This window comes from Crassostrea angulata, chromosome 9, assembly GCF_025612915.1.
Source record: "Crassostrea angulata isolate pt1a10 chromosome 9, ASM2561291v2, whole genome shotgun sequence".
Lineage (NCBI taxonomy): Eukaryota > Metazoa > Mollusca > Bivalvia > Ostreida > Ostreidae > Magallana > Magallana angulata.
Genome location: NC_069119.1, coordinates 35,285,194 through 35,301,770, shown reverse-complemented (window position 1 = coordinate 35,301,770; position 16,577 = coordinate 35,285,194). Strand labels below are relative to the sequence as shown.

Genomic DNA, 16,577 nt, shown 5'->3' with positions numbered 1-16,577 from the left:
AAGGCTGGAGACGTGAATCATGTTTATTGCTGCGATTGTACTTTCATAATTTATTCGTGCGTGTTCCAAAAACCGATTGTGTTCATCCAAAAACAAATTTTCTTTTAAATTTAAGGCCCTTTCTATAGCATGTTTAGTTGTTACCAATTTGATCCCTTTTATCTCATAACTAGTGTGATTAAAAATAATACCAGAAAAGTGTAGAGACTCAGAAATTTTTGTAAAATTGTTCTCAACTACATTGCGAACATATGCATGAATATAGATTACTTCCATATGCAAGTAACAGGAAAAATACGTGCTTTGGTCTTCTAACAAATCAATTGGAAGGAAGAAAAATGAAATGATGTCTTTTCCGAAATATGCTTGCATTTGTGATTTTGCCGAGTCCCGTAAAGCCAATGTCCATGTAGCCGGGTTATCTTCTGAGATCACTTTCACATCAACCAAAAAGGTCAATACATATTTAAGGTTCTCTGCAACAGGAAGGAGAAGTTCACAATTGACGTCAATTACGACCCTTCCCGGATAACATCCATAACTTAAGGACTGAAACAAAAAATATTTTTATTAATATAATGACTATCATATAGAGAATTTTTTTTTAAGATGTAAGAGAACAAAACAGATGATACCTCTGTTAACGATCCTTTAATACGTTGATTTAATTGGAAAACTGTTGGGAGAAACAAGTCCCTGTAGTTTTCTTCTATTTTACTGTAGCCATCTCCTTTCGGTATTTTGCACATTTCGGGCGGTGGCTGTGTTATTCTACCAAAACCGTTAGAACAATTCAATGCACAAGATGCACAGTAAATATTTTTGTAAGGCGATACCAGTGGATGGTTTGCGACCATGGGAAGCAAATTGCACGCCTCTAAGTCTCTGGAATCATAGCATTGGTTGATCTGTACAGGAACTGGTCTTTCGAGCGCACAGTCAAAACAGAAGTCCCATATTAAGCTTTGTATCCATGTAAAAGAACTCATGCTTGTATCTCTGCAGGCCCAATGGTTGTCGTCTGTTCTAGGTAAAGACGACAGGCATCGTGATTTTTCATTATGTATTTTGTAGCATACCGGTATTTGACGCAAATCTAAAGCAATATTACAGTGTAATGTCATTGCTATTTCTAGAATATGAAAAATGTTTGTCGTGTAATGATACGGTAATATTGAACTACATACAATAATAAAAGGAACAATATGGTAGTCCTCTATGAATATCTGACCGTTTCTTACTGTAAATTTACTATTACAAAGGAAACAAAACACATTTTTAAATGTTACATTTTTTGATTGAACAGGGATTGATTGGAAAGGGCCGGTGTTTGTTATGCAAAGGTGTCGAATCTTAGAGTGTAAATCTTCAGATTTGAAAGATGTAAAATTAAGGCAGTCGCTGACAACCATAGGTACCGATTCAGATTTTATCCCCTCGGCAAAATGTTCAAGACAGCTAACCGGACGGGTAAAAGCTGTGTCGAGACAACAATCACATTGCCCCTCAAAAATACACGAAAGCTCATTATTACACTCCATAGGGGGATGATTTTGAATATATATCGGAAGAATGTCCCTGTTGTAAATCTTATCCGGAAACACGGCGGCTAATTTGAACACGATATCCGTAATGTTGTGTGGAGATTTGCTTCTATGTTTTTGTTCCACGTCATTCAAACTGACATTATTAATTTGTTCCATTATAAAATCTAAGTTAAACGTTATGTTATCAAATATATAATGATGTTCCCAGAAAAAGGATTTTTTCGGAGATTCTTGAACAGAAAAAGTGAAACTTTCTGTAGAGTGCCATATCGAAGACGAATCCATTTCATTGAAATTTCTCGTAATGTCTCTGTTCGTACTGCATATATAACAATAAATATTTTTGAATGGATATGTGACAATGGTCTGTTGGTTCTTCATGCAAGCATTTTGAATTGAAAGAAAACTTCCTGAATCATTAAAGTTTGCATTACATGTGTCAATAATTTTATCTTTAAATGAATGATACTTAAAATACTCGTAAAAATCGCAAACATAGCAGAATATATTTCGGTAACCTCCATACGGTCTAACATATGCAGCACTACATGCTCGCTGAATGTCAGGATCTATATAACCTGGGCATGAGACCTGTTTGTACTTTCTAGAATATTCGGAGTAAATATGTGGCAAAATACTTTCAGGAGGAACAAATTGAACAGAGACGTGATCCGTTATTTTTGAAAAATTAAAGAGAGATTGAAAGGAAGATATCATATTTATCAAGGAGATATGGAGACCATTTGTGGGTCTCGAACTTAAATGCCATCGAATAAGATCTGATTCGTCTTCATCATGACACAGGGCACACATCTGATTAATGTATGTGTAGTTTGACGAGATAGACGTCACTGGAAATAACCTTTTAAGGTTTTCATAAGAGAATATTTCACACAACTCTTTGCTTGTCTTGAGGGTTTCCGACGGACATTCTGTTATTATGGAGTAATGTGTATCATACAAATCTTCATCTGTCATTGACCGATAAAGAAATGGTGTGATGAAAACTTCGTGTTTTTTTCTTTTCATCATGAAAAAGGCATCGGGGCAGCATGTCTTGTTTTCAGTACATTCTTCATCGCAAGAACATAGCGGACATTTGGTATGCAAATGGTTGACCGTGTATCCCACCATCCCGGGCCATTTGTTACAGAGATATTCCTCGCCGCACATGTTCATATATATCAGCATCAGATTGGTGATGTTTAAGTCATATCCTTTTACGGCAGATATGTAGAGATTTAAAAATATCATGCATATTGCTATTGCTGGCGCCATAGTGAACTGCATCTAAAATGCAATCAAGAGATACGTTACAATTAGATAAATGAGGAAACATGTATCATTTATACACTTGATTCTATGAGTACATGTCATATGTGTCGTAAAAAAGACACGGGTTTGTGAAGGTTATTTGTCATCAATGTTTCGCGTTGAACTTTTTCTTTGAAGAAGGGTTATTTTTAAAGGACTATGAAACCTATAATTTTAGCGAACAACTAAAAGATCATAATATAGTGCTGACCTGATATTGAAAAGGTGCAAGACTGTGATAGAAACTAATTTTGCTCTATTTGTCAACTTTTAAAATAAGTTTTATGTTTCTTTGTTTTTATAGATAAACTAAAACAAGGTGGCTGGTATACACGTTTTATTTATTCTTTTTTAAATCACAAAGCCCTGTCAGTCTGCTAAGTTTAAACCGATCGAATTAATTAACTTAGCTAAATCCGCGAAAACGAAAACTCACATTCATGTACGTTTTGTCTCGTATTGCGGTGAAAGTTGATATAGCATTGTCAATTTTCTACCATTGCACATTTCATAATATTGACAACAATCGATCTAGAATGTTACATTTCTTTTTCATATTGTGTAGTGTTACTTTCATTTGGAAGCATTGTTGATGGAAATTTTGTCTTTTTGTCAGTTGTTTTACATCCTTCTAAGTTTAATGGTATATATCATACAATAATTTGATCAGCAACTAGTTCATGTTAATTAATTAGTATTACTTCTAGAATCCTATCGTTAATTGCATAAAATAAATATTGTTTATTATTTATCGGACCCCCACAACTTCATCAGTTTTATTTGAAATACTACGTGTTTACAACAACAAAACACAGAATTATTGCAGCATTTTTCATGTACCTTAGGGCATATTTGCTTAATTTATTTTTCATAATATCTGGGGTGTGTTACACTTCTGCCTTTTTGTACACACTGACAGAGGAAAGGCTGGTCAAGCCAAATAAATGTCAATCTTCTTACTTTATAACACACTTTGAAAAACAAAATACCCATGTCTGTGTTATGCTGACTATATTCTAACTTATATTCAACTAAATCGTTGGTATCTTTATTAAATGAGTCTTTTTTCGGCATTGTTTACACTGCATTCCGATGATTTTTCTCAGACTTTGATCGTCTCTATTAAACATGCCTGTAATGTCATCTATGATAATTGCACGTAATATAACAAATCAAAGTTATTTTTAGTTAGAAAAGTTTCTAGTGACATTAAACGCCTGTATTTTTTATAGTTTAAACTAGAGATAAAGTTAGAATTGACATGTTCCTGAGTAAAATATGATATCTTGTTGATCAGACAAATTTTTGTGATCGTACATATGAGGCATCCGAAACATTTTACTATTTGTGCACGCGTTGTGCCTTGCATTACTTTAATTACTATACACAATGACAGCTTCATATAAATCTTTAATTCTATGTAGAGTACCAAAGACGTAATTATAATGCGTTTGCCGTGAGAGTAAAACATTTATACAGTTACACAAAAAATGAATTTAAGGTCAGATGACACGTTCCTCAATTTTATATAACAATTTTCAGGAATTTGTTAATGGTTTACTACTACTCTGACAAGCTTTCTTGCAAAAAAATTAGGATACCTTACCAGGCTTTTTTTTTCAAAATACTATAGAATGCAATTTCCTATAAAACCCTCTTGAAAATACACTTGAACTGCTGATATAAAAAAAAATAATACAGCACAGCGAAATTCACTATATTGGGCCGGGCTTTGAACTCACAACCACTAGAACCTACGCTCCTGGCAGAGAGCAGCCACGGCTCTAACCACTCCGCCATATCGGCATACATCCATTTTAATCATTTTAAAAATCATTATACAAATAATTATTCTAATTGGAACTCTTTATTAAGAGGAGATACAAAAAAGATGCTCGAGGAACGTGTCGTCTGACCTTTAATCAGGTATATTTTTTTTACATGCGTAAGAATATTATTCTAAAGTACAATTCGCCGCCTAATAAAAGTACAGTTTATTTATTCTTTGCTATTTCCGAAATCAACAAAAAGTTGCGAAATTTCTTACAAGTATACATCATGATTGCATGTACTGAAATACTTTTGCATTGAATTTACAGAGCAAACGAATTCTATCACATGCCGATTATTCCTTTAAAAGAAATACTTGTTACTCATCCGATCGCCGAGAGTTGTCTTATCATACCCGCGTTGTTTTAAACAATTTTCAATTCATCGCTAAGTATATAAACAATACAGTGCATTTTCCTATTTACATTACACACAATTGCGAGATATTCAGAAAGCCATCGCCGAAAATCAGATTTAAGTAAAAACTAAGAAATGCCTAAATTAAGAATTCTAGAAAATAAAATATGGAAACATAATCATTAACAGTTTTTAGCTTACAAGGCTACTTTAAACCGAAAATTTCGTTAAACGAAATCCTCCATAAAGAACGATTGATAAAAATGTCTAAGACAAAATTAAAAAAACATACTGTTCAATTCTTAAATTGATTGGTTTTATACATTATAGTTTTGTTTTAGGAATTTCCTATGCTGTTAACTGTTTGCACTATTTTTGGATTATTCGAAAATATATATCAGTATTATGTTTTTATACTACTTAATGTAACAGCAACTTACCTTAATCAATCATGTATTACATCAAAAGACAGAAGAATATTCTAAAATAATATCTGACGTTTTGTATTTATAAGGCAAAAAATTACTGCGATTTAATTTTAATCCGAATTCTATGAACACACTAACAGATACATTTGATCAGATTACCGGAATATTGATATACTAGATTAATTGGTTTTCTTGATGAGGTGTCTTAATTACAAAAACAGTCGTCTCTGCTTTCGGAAATGAGTTACGTCAAGTTTATTAGGTGTCGTAGTGAACATGTACTGAATAAAAGACATCATTGTGTCGTTGGTGATTTAAATGCTAAATCAATACTATTTTACTTTCATAAGTAAGTATCCCCTTCTATTATAGCACAGAAAAAAAATAGAAACGCACTTTTTATTTTATTTTTCTCAGCATTGATGCAGTGATTAATTAAAATTCGTTTTACTACTGCTGAATATATTTTTAGTATAAGTAAGGATACCTTAACGAAATCAAATATTCTAACAATGAGACGTGTCTAAACTAAGTCCTGTTTTCTACTATTTGGTAAATATCTTGCAAGCAAACCGAATGCAAACTAAGGATTTTTTTTTCGTGTAGTTATACATCACAACTAGTTTTTGTCGTACATGTATACTGACTATGATAAACAGACAGTGAGAAGTACGGACACAGTTTTAAACTTCATTTAGCATGAAAGCGCTGTGAAATTAAAATTCCCATCACAGACGCTATTCTAGAATGGCGTAAAACCGCTTTCTTATAGTGTTATTTACATTATTAAACCAATCTAAAATTTGCTGTGGCAATGAACCATAAAAATCACGCAAAATAAATTATAATTTTGTTGAGTTTAGAAACCCATTACTTATATTTTTATAAAGATTAAATCTGAAATTTACAAGGAAAAGTATTAGCATTCAACGATTTTATAAAAACACAATTTCTAAATCCATGTTTTCTTAGGTAAGATAATTCAATAAAAGCATTTTAAGAATAAAAGTGTGACAAGTTGCATTTTTACAATTCACTCACAAGCTATAGATTGTGAAACATGCAACACAGAGATGTACGTCTATTTTGATTTTTTTTTATAAATCCATGACAAAAGCCATTTGAGCAGAAACATTTCCTTCTTTGATTATAAATTAAGAATGTTAATCTGGATTTTAGACAAAATATTGCAATACCATATTTTCGTAGCGTCATCATTTCGAGACAACATGTAATTGAAATTATCATTTCCTGTCTAAATGATGAATAAGATACATCAGTAATGGATATTATTTCTGTTTAGCGATGATGTGCACTGTTCAGATTTTGGAGGATTATTTTTAGCCTTAATAAAGATAATACAAATTTGTAAAAACAGCTGCCGAAATATTGCATACTACGTTAGGCAGATTGCACTACCTATAATTTCTTGCTGCCCTACATTTTTTTTATTTCTGCATAGTACTTCTTCTAACGTATATTAAATGTCTTTTTAATAATCCCTTTTCGTTAGACGTTTATCGAAACATGCTTTTTACAAATTACATTTTATACTTGTCTTTATAAATACAAGATCATGTTTAGATTGTCATAACAATAATTACTTTATTCGTGTATGTATTTTTTTTTCTTTCATCAGAAAGACCCATGTCTTTACGACTCCTTATCGCGATAAGATGTGGGTCCGTCTGATGCAATTTGTATCTAACCGATACAATTTTTAGGCATCGTAAATGCAAACCACTATCCATACTATTGTTACTATTATGATGACTGTTATGTACTGCCCTTGTATGCTATGCATAATAAAATAAATAACTGTGACGGTTGTTTTTTTTAATTTTTTTTGGTTTGTTCTTAACCATACATACAACTCGGAGAAAGGCAAGTCGTAAGTTATCTTAAAAGATCTAATAGATGATTGATACAGGTAAACAGAAAATCACCAATACACTAACAAGCGTTCCGGAGTTTTCATCTCTTAGAATGAGACTGAATTGGACTTTTCAACCTTGGTCTGAAAACAAAATGCAGCTGAAGTTTTGTTTTATTTTCATTTATGAATAAAGTTCGTATTAAACGTGTGTAAATGACATGGAACAATTTACACGCAATGTAATGTTTAGTAAGCAACTTGAAGAAAAGGATTTAATTACGTTGATATTAAACGTAAGTAACAACGTAATATATACACTGCTTTACTGAATATATGTTGTATTAATAAAATAGGACAATATATTATTAAATTAATGTTCTACGTATTGTGGTACACGTTAACATTGAATTAGTTTTGGTTAAACGTGGTCTTCGTACTGAAAATTAGACAAAGATTTCAATTAGTGTCTTTTTAATGCAGTCATTTTTATAGCCATATTCATTGAAAATGCATCTTCTGAAAACATTAGATGCATAGCCTTGTGGTTACGCGGAGGTCTTTTTTTTTATTTTGTGGTCGCTGGATCTAATCCTCCAAGTACTAAATATTTTTTCTACAGAATTGAAAAATAAAAAAAAATTGAAAGATTAAGTTACATGTATCTTATCTTCTGGGTTTATTTTAAATAATCATTTTTTCATTAATTATCATTTATCATTAATTCGGTCTGAATATTAGGGTACTCAGTATAAACAGTTCTATTCTTTAACACTATACATGTACTCTATTAACACTTAGATCTAAATAAATGCATTTTGCTTGAATCTATAACGTTTCAGAATATCAAATAATATTTTACACAGACTTTACCGATTTTATGACAAATCAGTTGCTATTTACACCATTATAAAATCAGTACAGTGTAACTAGGTTTCGAAAATCATTTTGCGACAGCTAAGTACCTGAATCTATCGAAATAATGGAAAAAGGCGATATACCTCTTTACAAAAATATACGTTTTACGAACTCTATGTACTTCCCCGAAGAATGACCAGTGCTTTTTTGGTTATGCATGAATGTATGAATTTTCTTATGCTAAAGACGATCCTTTTTATTTGATGAGTTATTTTTAATTAACAAACACGATAACCAATGATACACGTTCTTAAAGTTTACTTGTTTTCACAAAACCGTGTTACCAGTATCATATCAAGATAAGTTAATGCTAAGAATACCAAATTCAAACGATTGCTTTTGAAGTAAAAAATAATCTTAATATTCTGAGTCATTTCTTTAGTGTTATGTACAATTAAGCATTTACAGCAAACATAGAATAGTATATCATTTTTTTCGACAAATAATCTGAATATTTTACGCAATTTTTTTCCCCATACAGAAACCAAGTTGGGTTTACAATAAAAATATGTTGGTGGGAAAAATACATATATATATGCTCATGCGCGTGGTCTTGTGGTAGAGAGTCCTTCACTTTCCATTAAAACTGAAGCTTCTCTGAGTGACTATGATGTGTGTGCCAGTAATCGTTGCATATTTTGTAGACATATTCATCATAAAAATATATGTGATATATTTTCAGTATCAGTCAAATAAGGATGATTGGGTCCTATTTTTTCTTTTTAAATCAATGAATCAGATGTCATTTTGCAAAATTGAAAGATACTTGTACCTTGTAACCAGCAGTTGAACAAATGATTAACAAAGCCCTTGCCGTAATTCAATTGGTGTATCGGGGTAAACTACATTCAAGCTTCAAAATTGAATTCGCGATCTTGAATAAAAGCAATAGATATTTATGCATTTGTTTATTTTGTTGATGGGCTTGTAAAAAAAAAAATATTCAATTCGTATTCTTTGACACTTTAAAAAATCAAATTGTATCTTTAAATGTTAATGTTATTTAAATATGAGATAAATCTAAAAAAAGAAGAAATCAGCACATACATATACAAAACAAAACAAAACCTATATTGTGTTTAGGATGAATGCTTTATGCGCAGATAAAAATGCAAATAACAAAAGGCAGCTCCATATAAAATTTATATTCACTACACAAAGGGTTCTAGTGAATGTAAAGGACCTCCTAGATTCCACTGCAGGAAATTAAAAAAAAAACAACAACAATGCATTCGGTCATAAAGAATACCGCTTTGTACCTCTCAGATGCGGTTCTTGTTCTCCGTCGTCAGCATTCAAAAATCCCATTTAATTTGAAAGGTTTCTTTGTGATTTTATTTTCATTTCCTTCTTATATTTCAAATTAAATTGAAGCTATAAATCATTTGAGACCAGGATGCTTTTTTTCTAATCTGATTGTTTTTTATGATCATCATATTTTTAAAAAAAACAATATCTTTTTTGGTCCAATTTAGATTTTATTAATCAGGAAATCATTTGTCTTGAAAACAGGATATCGATAAATTTATTATGAACAAAATGACTCATTGATTATGATATTGCAGCTACATTTTAATTCATCATGTGCCTACGAAGTACAGAAATTTAGTTTGTAATATAAAACATGTAAGCTAAATTCGGCCTTGTATTCAGCATATATATATACCTATGCTGAAACCATTTAATCACACACTGTATCGTTTAACATTTTATTCATTTAAAATCAGAAAAGTTCATACATATTTCTGTTTTAAACGTTTAGAAACTAGTCATTTTTACATCAAATTTGTGTTTGCTGCACAAAGGGAGATGACTCTTGGCATTATCATAATTTCTAAAAACAACTTAACATTTGACATTAAACATTTTTGACATACCAAGATTTATTCATATTAGATAAAATGCACGATATACAACAAACCGATTCTTTTCTTTTTCCATGACATGTATCTTAATTTTGCAAACATTATAAAATTTTAATTCATGTTGTATAAACTGAAAATAATGCTCTTAAGAAGAGGGAAAGTTTTTCTCGTGTAAGGTCTAAAATATGAAGACAATGTAATACTATCTACTTAATATAATAAAAACGAAGAAGATTTGGAGGAAAAAATAAAAACAAACAATAAAATTAAATAATACGAAACTAAATCATCATTGAGTACTTGATGCATTTTAATTGTATTTGGTCCGGGACTAACAATGATCCAAAGGATATTTGCAGTGTGGACCAATTTACTGTTCTACTGAAAACCAGGACCAGCACGTTTTACCTGTATCCGTTGTGCATTTCATATTTCATTTGCTTATATCTAAGGTCGCTTTTAGAACATAATTAAGGAGAAAGTTGAAAAAGATAATGAAAACAATAACCAAAGAGAGAAATGAAAAAGACTAATTGTACAATTAGACACATTACAATGTTGTTAAAATCACTAATCAGTCAATATTACGCAGAACCACAACAAAAACATTGTTATTCAAATTATGCATTTGGGTCATCCTTTCGTTTAGATATCACAAAGATCTTCTTTCTGGGTGTATTTCATGATTTGATATTTCTCAAGAGGATAAGTACAGATTATTAACAGTATTATGACCACAGAAACCATTGAAAGTAAAATTATTCCTATCCTGGCTGACTTTATTTTTGTTTTAGATTCCAGTCTAATTTCAATATCTTTATGTCCGTCTACCGTATCTGGAGTCTCTCTATTCACCACTAACACGTGAATATTTCTTGTTGTCTCGATGTCAGTTGATAAAGTTGATCTTACTGATCTGGAAGTATTGTTTTGAAATTGTTAATTTTTTTTTCATAAATAGCAAAATCATGAATATAAAGCCATTGCTTTATTTATCCATATAATCATTTTTTTCTGTTTTTAATAGTGATAAGGAACAATGTAGTGCCATACCCATATCTAATAGTTGATTCCTCATTGGAAAAATCTAAAATAAGATTTGATATTAGTTGTTATAAATAGCTTTCAAAGTCTTGTGGAAGCTTGAAGGTCGTCGCCATTTTAAACTATACCAATATCCTAAAAAGAAGACCTCTGTACAAAGATACAGGAAAAATAAATGTAAAGCTTAGTTATTTTGATTGTTTCTTTACAAAAGGTATGTTGATGGCCAAAAATACCATATATCATTGTCAGTATTATATCGAGCCTCGTTAAATCTGGAAAGGAAATCTATATGCATTTAAAAATGAAAGTGTGTTTAAAACAATATTTATTGTACCTTACGTTTGTTTAAATTGCTATATAATTTGATATTTGTTAGTAATATAAGCATTTCATCAAGTAGAAAACATTTATTTATGTTTAAACAATAGGCGCTTATTGCATTGTATCAACAAAAAATTAATGTCTACAGATATTCACTGTAAACACTCTAAAACTTATCCCGCTATCATTGTAGTCCCTTTTAATCGCCCATACCTTTTTCGAATATCCTAACAATGATATATTTAATATTGCAAAATAGTACCGTTCGTAATTAGTATTGTTTATATCATTAGTTTTAATTTTATCCCGTATTTTTAAAGGCTCTAATTTATTTGGAAATGAAATTTAGTAAATAATACAGTTTTTTCCTCACTGAAGATTCTGTTTGAATTTCACAAAAATCATGAATTTAAAACCATTAAAAATTCAAACAAAAGGTTATTCTTCCAAGGGAAAAGGACATAGTTCTAGCTGTTTATTTTTAGTTGTTCAAGGTAGGTGTGGGAAAACATACGTTACTATATTAGAATTTGGTTTTAGACAAATTCTCCGTTTACTTACTGTTTGGTTGAACATTGTATTTCCGCGTGAAACAACTTGCATTCATATGAGACATGAAAAGTTGTACATTCATTTAACGTCGGCTCGATACGATATTACATTACCTGTATTTAATTACATTTATGTAATGATGTGTATATGTTATTACTTATTATTATCAGAAGAAAAGTAGACGTCTCTCTAAAAAAAATTCAACATATCTTTACAAAATTAATACGAAGAAAAGTTCAACGCCTTTTTTCGACTTATGCAGTGTCTGCAAATTAAACACATTGCAAAATGTTTTACACTCATACTCTGTTAAACTATCCCAAGATATCCTCAATTTACATCCAATGCTTAATTGCTCAGTATTAATAAATACCTCAGGAGTCAAACGATGCCCATTCAAAAGTATGAACAATTTTCAATATTATTCAGCTTTAACGCCAATGTTAGCTAAGCAGGTTTCAATACAAGTCTAAAAAATGTAATGTCTACGGGGATTTTGTATTGCATTAAGTTAGGATGATAACGTTGAAAATTGCGCGAGGTATTCCGAATGACTTCCAAATAGGAAAAGATGTAAACATTTCCTATTGAAAATCTCCGTAAGAAATCAATTTTCGATCCTGGGATTTGTTTTGGCTGAAAAGTGATAATGTGTCAATGAAGATATCTTCAAGATATCTTCAAATTTTTTTCCCTTATATCGATTTTAATTGCACTTCTTTCACATGTATGTATATTTTCAAAAAAAAAAAAAAACGACCAAATGTGCTGGATAAATATATCGGGACAGACTTAAGTGGTGAACGTGCATAGGTAATGATATACGCTTACTATAAGCTAAAAAAAATTCAATCATGCTTCCACATTTTTCAGTAAAAAAAAAGGATTCGATTTAATAAAGCTAAAGAATTCAATTGTTTGAAGGATTTTGCAGGCAAACAATCATCAAAGACATTTTGCTATGGCCGATGAAATGGGTTTACATGTGTAACATAATTTGTCCATGAAAACATCTAAGTAAAACAAAATAATAGACTTATACATTTTGGGGATCACACTTTCAACATAAAACTTAATAGAAAAACATGCATATGGTTTTTTTAACGTAAGTTGCAATTGATTAAGTAAGGCTTTAAAGCAAACATATACCTCCAGAAGCTTGAGTACATCCGTAAACATGGTGACAGTCGTGCTCGCTACAATCGCATTCTGATAAACAATTGAATCCATAACTTAGTGACGAACATTTTGAGTCGCAGTTTATTCCAAAATATCCCGGATCACAGGCTAAAATTTTTGAAAAAAAAGGCTAAAAAAAAACTTCATTGACAATTGATAGCTAATGTTGAAACAATTTACACTTACGAATGCAATTCTGTTCTGTCGAACTCCACTTGTGATTAACTCGGCAAATTGTATGATTTTGTCTGAAAGAAAATGCCATCATTTTGTACGCAAAAGCTGAAAAGTCGAAAGGAAATTGAAATTCATTTGAAATTTTTCTAAATGCTAAGAGGTTTAAATCTTTATTCTGAATCTGATTGATATACCTAATTATTGAAAAAGCATGTAACTGTTTATATAATAATTGAACACTCTCAAACAATTTTGTCGTGTTAAATAACGTCACTATTCTGCTTGTTATAATAATTGTCTTTAATTTATGAAGTTACATGACTTTTTTGTCAGCAAATATTTTGTACCAATTTTCCGTGATTTTCCGTTATTCAAATCACTGACTGAATTTATTCAGATACAATATTCGCGTAGTAAAATAGTCATAACTTCTTAATCTAAACCCCCCCCCCCCCCAAAAAAAAGAAACCGTAAACATATAACATCTGACAAACATATTCATAATTTTAAAAAAATGTATCTACCTTTCGTTTGTTGTCAAAATAATTGAATGATTGGTTTTCTCTGATACTAATTTGCAACCGTTTACATGATGGCAGTCCTCGATATCACAATTGCATTCCTTTATACAGTTCCGTCCATAGTATGGAAACGGACATTCTATTTCACAGTTTTTACTAAGATATCCGCTAGGACAGGCTGGAAACAACGTGTGGAAAAGCTAAGTATTCATCAAAGCAAATTTATGATTTGACTTTCAACTTTGAACTTTGAAATAAATCAGTTGTTATTTATGAATGTACTCACGTATACATTGCTTGATTATTTGGTTCCACTTATAGCCTAAAGTACACTCGTCTGCATTCTTTCTAATACATTGAATAAAATGTGGATGTTAAGAAACTTCTTTTGTAATTAGTAAACGATTTAAAAAGAAAATAGATTTACTTACGCAACAATGAAACTCAGACACCCATATTGAAAAATTATTCCAATCCACATAAGATGAATTTTGGTTACCTTTACATTATTTTCCATTTCTATCTACACTCAATATATTTTGCAACTATTACTGAATGTATGCAATAGTTGAACATTTGTTGTTTAGAATAAAAAGTGGAATATGTTTACTTGCACTGACACGTACACAAAATAGCATTTATTTATTGCTTATCTGCAGTATATATATGTTTAAGGAAATAAATATATAATAAGCCAGATGTTGGCCAGATAATTATCCTGCTATGGGTGTAACAAAGTCAATGAATAACTCTAAAATAGTCAACAATAATTGCATGAGTTTACACATGTGATTTTGGACTCTTTTGATTGCATGTTAGAAATAAATGCATTCAATTTTAAATAAATTGCATTTGCACATAAGGATTTACCTTTCACGATTTGTTACATAGATAGGTTTCGAATTATTACATGTAGTTTGGTCGGGTTGCAGTCCACATCCGTTTGCGTGATTGCAGTCTTTGACGCATCAAAGACGTTTCTTAGACATTCCATCCATAATATGAAAACAAATGCGTCACAGTTTTTGTAAAAATATTCTCTGTTACGGGCTTTAAAAATTCACATTCATTTGGTATCGAAGAGTAATGACATTGACTTGTCTTACACAACTTTTTCAGCTTGTGCTATACACGTGACAACTTGAGTTCAAACTACATTATCCAAATTAAAGAGTATATTTCAAAACTGTAACCGTTTTACGATGAATTCTGTGATAATAATGAAGCATTTACCATTTAATTTTCAGAGAATCTATCATTCTAAAACAATTCACATTTTAAGAGAAATTTTTCTTTACACATATTTAAAGGTAAAAACTTTGATCATTTCCTTACATGAGATTCATCCATTATTGTTTCAAATGTCTTTGAAAAAGAAGTGTTGCCAGAATCTAGGTTTCGAATTAAGCGTATATCAATACCCATTTTGATTTTTAAAAATGACATCGGTACCTTGATTATAAGCCCTTCGTATCGTTTGCAATTATTGCTGAGTGTTAAAATGACGTTCAGATGATGATTGACACACATTGTGTAGGCTATCAATAAAATACAACGGGAGATGTCCTTGCTCTGACACGTACACTAATTGGCATTATTGCTTTTGTGTTCAATTACATGTATTTATAAGGAAGTTGATTTCAAAAATCTAAAAATTTGTTTCAAAATGTAATTTTAGGACAATTTTATTGAATGTTTAAAGCTAAAAATGTATTTAAATGCAAATTCAAATGCAATTGAAATTGCAAGGGTCTGCGAAGCCATTCCTTTAAAATAAACTTTATTTATTAAATGTAAACGTTAATTTTGTACAGATATTCACGTTATGTTTTTAAAGAAAAATATAAACACGTGTAATAAAATAAAAAAAAGGGATCAAACGTATAACAAATCTAAAGGGACCTAAACAAAACAAAAATTGAATTACATGTATCCTTTTTTCATTTTTTTATGCATAAAATGGTTTACTAGTACATATAGAATCAAAGTACTGAAGTACTGAAAGCTGGGCTCTTTTGGTGTGTCTTTATGCATATTGTGTAAAAAAGAATGAAATCTCTCTCTCAAAATGCATAGTCTTGTTTTTAAAACATGTTATTAATAAGAAAACTAAAAAAAAGAACGACAATTCACTCTTTAAACGCACGTCTTTGTAACACTGACTGTGCTGTCATCTCTAAAGTACATAACAGTGGTGTATTAAGTGATGTATGTTAACAGGATTTATATAATTCTTTTTTTTAATAATGAATAATCTTTTGATTTTTTTTTTACTTTCAGTGTAAGTGATAACACTACGAATCGATTTTGTAATGAACAGACCAATAAATTCAAATGATGTATCGTCGGGCAAGCGGGCTATGCATGACTAAAAGAAATAAAAAATTACATAAAAATGTAAATATTTTAATTTTCAATTGTAAAATTGCTGAAAATTTTATTTGAATATAAGTAAAAAAATCATTCTTCAAATATTAAGGATAATTTTGGCCGGGGCGCGATTAACTATTTTATAAATCCTGTTGGGCTATATTGGATCTGACCATGCCTGACAAAAATTATTGCCTCATGATACTCAAAGAGTGATTCCATTTTCTTAAAATGAATTTGATACCTGATGCACTTGTTGTTTTTTGCCACACAATTTG

General features: G+C 30.6%; 1 protein-coding gene across 1 annotated transcript; it reads right to left on the bottom strand.

Annotated features, from left to right (window-relative positions):
* Positions 1–9,745: 9,745 nt before the first annotated feature.
* LOC128164132 (multiple epidermal growth factor-like domains protein 6) lies at positions 9,746–14,500 on the bottom strand. Its single transcript, XM_052827876.1, has 7 exons — positions 14,361–14,500; positions 14,216–14,277; positions 13,933–14,107; positions 13,418–13,479; positions 13,202–13,339; positions 11,186–11,219; positions 9,746–11,048 (listed from the first exon to the last, which is right to left on the bottom strand). Exons 1-7 carry the CDS (start codon positions 14,444–14,446, stop codon positions 10,778–10,780), a joined length of 828 nt encoding a protein of 275 aa, XP_052683836.1. The 5' UTR covers positions 14,447–14,500; the 3' UTR covers positions 9,746–10,777.
* Between the last annotated feature and the right edge of the window lie 2,077 nt (positions 14,501–16,577).

Coding starts and splice junctions, on each gene's coding strand:
- LOC128164132 (XM_052827876.1), bottom strand. CDS start 14,446: ATGGAAAATAATGTAAAGGTAACCAAAATTCATCTTATGTGGATTGGA. Junction 14,108..14,215: donor AATAATCAAGCAATGTATAC/GTGAGTACATTC, acceptor CGTTGTTTCCAG/CCTGTCCTAGCGGATATCTT. Junction 13,340..13,417: donor GACAGAACAGAATTGCATTC/GTAAGTGTAAAT, acceptor CAAAAATTTTAG/CCTGTGATCCGGGATATTTT.